Raw genomic sequence first — 7,812 nt, 5'->3', positions numbered from 1 at the left:
GCATTTGGGCACCATCTCAGCTCCCTTGCAGCCAGGTGCAGCGTGGACTGAGTTCTTGACAACAGAATGTGGTCAGAAGTGACGTGCCAACATGGGGTCTGGGTGGGAGCTCCCCCACACCCTTTCCTTGCCTATGAGCTGGAACATAACACAGGCCTATGATCCAGCTTTGGTCATACCCAAGGGGAAGGTGGAGCAAGAAATGAAAAGGAACCTGAATCCCTGAATGACCGCATGGATCAGAACCACTGAGAAAAATAAACTTTTATATTTTTATAGCTACTGTAGCTTTGAGGTCTTTTTGTTATAGCAGCTCAATCTATACTCTCACTGATTGATAATCTTTGACTGTAGCAGGGTTAAGCCTCAAATTTCCCACCAGGAGATGATGCTGTGATTCTGTGCTGACTACACACACATTCAAGCTGTCTGAGTGCTTTCACGTTTTATTTTCAAGTATAAAGGCTTCATCGCAGAAGGAGGCCAGGGTCACAGGCAGTGGGCAAGGGGTCTGGAAGCCCAGGTGTAGGTGGATGTGCAGGCTAGCTGGCTCCCAGGTGCCACGGCCAGTCCTGTGGTGCCCTGTCTGCGCCTGGGACCTTCTTCTGGGTGCCAAGAGGCCGAGGTAGCTGTGAGAGGAGCTGGACATGGGGTGGAGGGGCGTGGGTTCACATGACCGCACAACACTGGCACGTCTTTTGCTTAGGGCCGCTTGCCTCTTCACCCTCAGTGGGGGCAGATGGCTCAGGCTGCCGGGCAGGTGCATAGGTGGGCACAGGGTGGGCACTGGGGTTGGCGCTGGGCCCCTCCCCCTGAAGCAGTGGCTGGCATTCGGTGGGCTGCTGTGGGGCTGGGGTCTCTGCCAGAAGGGGTATGGCATCCCCCAAGGGGCCTTGGCCCTCAGCAGCAGTTTGGGGCTTCACTCCTTCCTCCTCCGGGGCTCCTGCTGGCTTCTCCTGCGCCTGGGGTCCTTCCTCCTCTGGCCTTGTCTCCGTGTTAGCCTCAAGGGGAGGCCCTGCCTCATTCACCTCCTCTGCCTGGGATTCACTTCCTTCCCTGGACCCCTGTTGTTCTAGATTCAGATCTCCCTCGGTCCCTTGGGTCTTCTCTGTCTCCAGTGATTCCTCCCCTCCCCTTTTCTCTGCCTCCAGTGTCTCCTCCCCTCCCTTTCTCTCTGCCTCCAGTGTCTCCTCCCCTCCCTTTCTCTGCCTCCAGTGTCTCCTCCCCTCCCTTTCTCTCTGCCTCCAGTGTCTCCTCCCCTCCCTTTCTCTCTGCCTCCAGTGTCTCCTCCCCTCCCTTTCTCTCTGCCTCCAGTGTCTCCTCCCCTCCCTTTCTCTCTGCCTCCAGTGTCTCCTCCCCTCCCTTTCTCTCTGCCTCCAGTGTCTCCTCCCCTCCCTTTCTCTCTGCCTCCAGTGTCTCCTCCCCTCCCTTTCTCTCTGCCTCCAGTGTCTCCTCCCCTCCCTTTCTCTCTGCCTCCAGTGGTTCTTCGGTTGCCTCTGGCTCTTCCTCACCTCCTTTCTTCTCTACTCCCAATGGTTCTTCTACCTCCTCCTCCTCTGCCCCTCGCTTTTCCTCATCTCCTTCCTTCTCTGCCCTCAAATGTCCCTCAACTTTTCTCTCTACGCCCAGTGGTTCCTCAACTCCTTCCCAGTCTGTTCCCAGCTTTTCTGCACCTCCTCTGCTCTCCAGCTCCAACTTCTCTCCTCCTTTCCTCTCTACCACTGGCGACATCTCCGCTCCATCCCTCCCTGTCCCTGGCTTTTCCTCACTTCCTATTCTCATGGATTCTTCCGATTCTCTCTTCCCTGCCTCCCAGGTCTCCTCGCCTCCTCCCGTCTCGGCCCCCTTGGCCCCCAGTGGGCTTTCATCTCCTCTCTCCCTCCCTGCCACCTCGGGCCCTTCCAACCCCTCCACCAGCAGCTCCTCCCACTCTTCACTGAGGGTCACTCTCTCCACCCAAATGAAGGATCCCTCCCCTCCTCCAGAGCCTTCCTGCCCGTCACCCTCAGGGCTGCCCTGGGGCATATCTTCCCCTTCTATGGAAGCTGCTGCCTCTAATCTCTCCTGGAGCCTAGTCAAGCAGGAGCTGGTCTGCACGACCTCAGGGACCCTGCCTACCTTCCCTGTGGTCTCTGCATCGCTGCCGCCCACCCCCTCCCAGACCACCTCCACAATGCCCCTGTCCTCCTTCACCCAGGCCGGGAGCTCCAGGCTACCAGCTCCCTTCCTGTCTCCAATGGCTTCCAGTACCACTTCCTCCACCTTAGCCTCCAGCTCGGGGCCTGTGGCCCCTGTGGCACAGTCCTCTGTGGCCCTCAGCCCTTCCCACACCACACTCACCACGCCCCCTCCTTTGGCCTCGCCCACCCGCCCTTCGGATGGCACCGCCCTCTGACTTAGCCCCTGCTTTGGAGTGGGGATGAGGCTGGGGCATGGGCCATTGGCTTCTGAGGAGTCCCCTGCTGCTCCGGGGACCTGCCTCGGGGCTGGCAGAAACCCCAAGACATCCTCCCTGGGCTCAGAGGGGGACTCTGGAGGCGTGCCCACTAGTCCGGCCGGCAGGGAGGCTCTCTTGTTCAGATCAATCTGGCCTGGGGGAGTCAGAGGCGGAGGGGAGAGGACAAAAGGGGACAGGGTTAAGTTGGAACAAAAGGACCACCATCCACACTCCCCTTAAGTCACCCTCTCACACCCATGCTCTGGGGTGACCTGACCCCCAGACCTAGGGGCTCCCACACTTACCTACAGAACCTGCCTCGACAATGGACTGGGAGAGAGGACGGTGACCCTGCAGAGATGACGGAGACAAGGTCAGGCTGGCCCTCATCCCCACCTCCAGCCTCCCTGCATACTAGGCTCCCACCCCACCACCCCCAAATACCCCCAATGGCTCTCTATTACCTTCAGGATCAAACTCCACATTGTACCTCTGCCTTCCTCATCTATCTTATTGCCCTATGTTCCAGGGCCTTGCACACAGTAGGTGCTTAAACAATACTGCATTCCCATAGCCAATCTGTATTAGGGGCCTACTTTGCCAGTTACTGGTTACCATGGACAAGGGACACTTAAGCCTTTTGTTTTTGGCACTTACATTCCAATCAACACAAATACAAATTAATTTTTTTTTTGAGACGAAGTCTTGCTGTGTCACCCAGGCTGGAGTGCAGTGGTGTAATCTCGGCTCACTGCAACCTCCACCTCCTGGTTTCAAGCGATTTCCCTGTCTCAGCCTCCCCTAGCAGCTGGGACTACAGGCGCCTGCCAGCACGCCTAGCTAATTTTTGTGGTTTTTTTGAGACAGAGTCTCAATCTGTCGCCCAGGCTGGAGTGCAGTGGTGTGATCTCAGCTCACTGCAACTTCTGTCTCCAGGGTTCAAGTGATTCTCCTGCCTCAACCTCCCCAGTAGCTGGGACTACAGGGACACACCACCATACCGAGCTAATTTTTGTGTTTTTAGTAGAGACAGGGTTTCGCCATGTTGGCTGGGCAGGTCTCCAATTCCTGACCTTAAGTGATCCGCCCACCTCGGCCTCCCAAAGTGCTGGGATTACACGCATGAGCCACCAAGCCCGGCCTATACTATTGTTATTCCCATTTTAGAGATGGGGAAACTAAGGCTTGGGAAAGGAAATTGACTTGCCAAGACCACAGAGCAAAGTAACAGCGGGAAGCGGATCTGAATGCAGACCTAGTGGCCAGGCTGCCCGTGGAGAAAGCTGCATTCCTGGTTCCATGTCCCGCTTTGAGGCCTGCTGGCCACGCCCCCACCCATCCCACTCCCCTCAACTCCCCCTCACCTGTCTGCGCCAGCTGGGCCTGCCTGAGGGCTTGTGCTGGGCACCTGTGGAAGCACTTTGCAACAGCTGCAGCTGGGACTGGAGTCTGAAGAAGAGAGAGGGCTGCTAGGAGCTGGGCCCCCAGGCTCCTTGGGCTCCTAGGCTCAAGCTACCACCTCCTTGGAATGTGCCCAGTCTCGATCTCACCCCGCTGGGGCAGGGTTCGGGCAGAGCTAGCAGGTCTCCACTCACGTGAACAAGCTGTCTTCCAGGTTCCGGATTCGGGCCTGAGCTTGGCCCTCGGGTGACTGGGGGTCCTTCGAGGTGGGGTCCTCGGATGGCTCTGGCCCTGCAGCTGCCCCATCCATTAGCCAACGTTCCCGGAGAGACTTCCTCTGGGCAGGGGAAGGGAGTCGGGGCTGGGCATACAGACTACCCCGGTCCATGTAAAGTCCCCTCCCGACCTCTGCAGGCTGGGCAGGTTATCTTATCACCACCTCACAACCAGATGCGACATACATCAGGCTGGGATACATGGCCACAGTGCCCCCCAGCGCTGCAAGTGGGCAGACATCCCTTGTTCCAAACCCTTCCAAAATGAAACGGGCACTTCCAAAAGTGAAATCAATGTCCCTCCCTACTGGCCCCTCCCTACCCCAAAACTGGACTTGGCTCCTCTCCATCTCCCCCAAATTGGGACAAACGGCATCACTGTCCCAGACTTTTCCCCAAATGGAACAAATGTCCCCATGACCACCCCACTTCGTCCCTCCCAGGCTGGGAAAGACATCCCCCGCCCCGGCCAAGCTGGAACCAACGCCCCCAACTGCCCTCTCCCCCCCAAAATTGGACAGAGGCTCCTATCGTCCCCCAAACTGACTTGCACAGACACCCCCCACTTCATTCCCCAGGCTAGGCAGGCGCCCCCGCCCGCCCCCAACCTTGAAACGCTCCACGCGGAGTTTCTCCTCCTCCAGCTCCCGGCGCGCGGCGCGGATCTCCTCCTGCAGCCGCCGCTTCTCCTGCGCACAGAGGACCCGGAGCTGCCCGCCGGCCGGGCGCGGCCTCCACCACCTCCTCTTCCCTCCCTTTCCCCTCCCTCCTCCGCGGGGCTCCCGGGAACTCCCGTGGCTCCCGAGGCAGCGAGCCCGGCGCGGGTGGCCCAGCGCGGGTCTGCACCCAGGGCGGGGAGGGGGCTGCGGAGGCGCTGACTCAGCGGCGGGCGGAGTGGGGGGGGGGGGGCGGGGCGGGGCGGGGGCGGGGCCGGCCGCGCCCGGGATGCTGCGGAGGCCTCGCCCGCGCCCAATGGGGGTCTGTGGATGGGGGGTGTAGGGGGTGGGGCCTTGGGACAGAGATCAGGGGGAGGGGCAGAGCTGGGGAGCTCCGAGATATGAGGTTCAGGAAACGGGGATCAAAGGCAGGGTGCGGCCGGACGCGGTGGCTCACGCTTGTAATCCCAGGACTATGGGAGGCCGAGGCGGACAGATCACTTGAGGTCAGGAGTTCTAGACTACCCTGGCCAACATGGTGAAAACCCGGCTCTACTAAAACAAAAATTAGCTGGGCGTGGTGGCGCGCGCCTGTAATCCCAGCTACCGGGGAGGCTGAGGCGGGAGACTCTCTTGAACCCGGGAGGCGGAAGTTGCAGTGAGCGGAGATCGCGCCACTGCACTCCAGCCTGGGCGACAGAGCGAGACTCCGTCTCAAAAAAAGAAAAAAGGAGGGGAGGGTGCTAGTGAGATGGGGGTCCGAAATGGGGATGCAGCCATCGGAGCCCAGAGTAATGGAGTGTAGACATGGAATCTAGAGAGATGGGGTGCAGAGGTGGGGGTGCAGAGAGATGGGGTACAGAAGTGGGGTACAGAAGTGGGGTGCAGATAGCTGGGGCATAGAAGTTGAGTGCAGAGAGATAGGGTACAGAAGTGTGGTATAGTGAGATGGGGTGCAGGGAGATGGGGTTCCATAGATGGGGAATAAAAAGGAGGGTGCTAGTGAGATGGGGATCCAAAATGGGGGTGCAGCCATGGGGTGCAGAGATGGGGATCAAAAGGAGGATGCTAGTGAGTAGTGAGATGGGGATGCAGCCACGGGGGTCCAGAGATACTGAGGTGTAGAAGTGGGGATCAGGGAGATGGGATACAGAGATAGGGGTCAGAAATATGGGGTACAGAAGTGGAGGTATGGATAGGTGGGGTATGTAAGTGGGTGCGGAAAGTTGGGGTTCAGGGAGATGGAGGAGGGAAGGATGCGGGACAGAGATAGAATCACAGTGGTAGAGACCCAGAGATGGGGGAGTCCAGAGAGGGATCAAAGTTCCCAAGGAAGGACTCTCAGGATGGGGGCTGCGAGGTAGGGAGATTTGAGAGATAGCGGTCTGATAAACGGCGGTCCGAGAGATGCGGCTCAGGCATGGGGTTTTTGGGAGGCTGGGGTTCTAGAATGAGGCATAGACGATGCAGGTTCTGGAAGTGCGGGGGCCACAGCTCCCCATTCTGAGGGTGGTAGTGACCGGACAGGGACTGGGGGACAGAGAGGGCTGAGAATTGGTGTGGGGAGCCCTGGGCGGGGCTGGAGCTGAGTGCGCTCTCCGCAGAGATGACGGAGAGACGAGGAGGGAGCATGGGGGAAAGTTTGGGGGTGCCCAGGGCGCGGGGAGGGCGTCACTTACAGCGATGACTTCTAGCCGCTGCCGGTAGAGGGAGCTCTCCGCCATAGGCCTGTTGGGAGAGGGCAGGGGCTTCGAGGGGCTCCCAGAGGCCGTACCCGTCTGGAATGCCCCTCTCTTGGCCAAGATCCCTGAGCAGTGTGGAAACTGCCCCGAGCCCAGCACTTTGCCTCTGTTTCCCCCTTTTCACCTGGGAAGAGTCTGGGCAGGGGGCGAGGGTCTTGGGAGGGGAACTGAGCAGTGACCATGACTGGTGAGGCTAAAGCCCTTCCTAAATCTGGCTTTGCCTCTCTCAGCCTCAGTTTCCTCATCTGTAAAATGGGCAGGAATAGCTTGACCACCCTGTCCTCACCACCCCTGATCTCAGAGGACCCTTGCAAGGAGCTATTTATGCAGGCAAAAGCTTAGGATACAGTGCTACAAAAGTAGTCCCATTTTTTATGAATAATCATAATTTATAAAATTCCATGATGAATAATATGTATGATTAATTATAATAACCATCCCCAGTCCGACCTGCAGAAACTCTCAAATGCCACCAGGCCCCTAACAGGCTGTGTGCCTCTTTCTCTTCCCAGTCCCACATCCTCTCTGGACCTCAGCTCCTACCCAGAATTTCTCAAGCGCTGTGGGGTAAGGGAGTCTGTGGCCCTCCCACTGTTGCCATGGTAACTCCAGAGCTGCCTCCTCCACCTGCTAACCCCCCTCCCTGGGGACAGGGATCACTGGGTCACTCTGCCTAGGACTGGACTCTGAGCTGGGAGGAGGGGGACTTGCCATTTAAGCTTTAACTTGAGATTCCCCTGTCATTGTCTTCCTCAAAACATCTCTACTTCTCAGCCTCCAGAGTGGCCTGTGGACCCACTTAAGCTCCCCCTGGAAGCCGGAAGGTGACTGTCATACTGCGAGATGATTAGGGGGCAGTCAGTGTCACACCAACCTTATCAACACAGACATGCATTGGGCACCCCTGATTATGTCACTATGTTGACCATGTCACAGGCCAGTATGTAGAACGCGATGTCTCTGCCTGTCATCTCCACCACCCGGCATGGACAGGCGCTGATCAAACCCTCAAACATTTATTAATTTGAACAGTCACTCTACTGGGTAAGCCTCATTGCTCAAACTCCAGCTAGGACCCCCAGATCTTCTGTGGCCACAACGTGAAGGCATAATAGCACTTATAGTGCTATATATATGAGATATATATATACTATATGTAGCATATAGTGTTCTAAGTGCCCTACAGGGTTTCCGCTGGGTTCCCACAGCCACCTCTGCCTCCCCCTCCCTGCCTCTATCATGACACAGTGGAGTCAACTCTTTGCTGAATTGACATTCCAGCTAAGAACAAAATCAGCCAA

At 57.7% G+C, this 7,812-nt stretch overlaps 1 protein-coding gene across 1 annotated transcript; it reads right to left on the bottom strand.

Annotated features, from left to right (window-relative positions):
* Nucleotides 1-430: 430 nt before the first annotated feature.
* PALM3 (paralemmin 3) lies at nt 431-5,003 on the bottom strand. The gene is made up of 6 exons (XM_030821865.1): nt 4,722-5,003; nt 4,033-4,175; nt 3,802-3,886; nt 2,743-2,788; nt 1,474-2,591; nt 431-1,178 (listed from the first exon to the last, which is right to left on the bottom strand). Exons 2-6 carry the CDS (start codon nt 4,146-4,148, stop codon nt 669-671), a joined length of 1,875 nt encoding a protein of 624 aa, XP_030677725.1. The 5' UTR covers nt 4,149-4,175; nt 4,722-5,003; the 3' UTR covers nt 431-668.
* Between the last annotated feature and the right edge of the window lie 2,809 nt (nt 5,004-7,812).

This window comes from Nomascus leucogenys, chromosome 10 (assembly GCF_006542625.1).
Source record: "Nomascus leucogenys isolate Asia chromosome 10, Asia_NLE_v1, whole genome shotgun sequence".
NCBI lineage: Eukaryota > Metazoa > Chordata > Mammalia > Primates > Hylobatidae > Nomascus > Nomascus leucogenys.
This window is presented reverse-complemented; position numbering and strand designations above follow the sequence as displayed.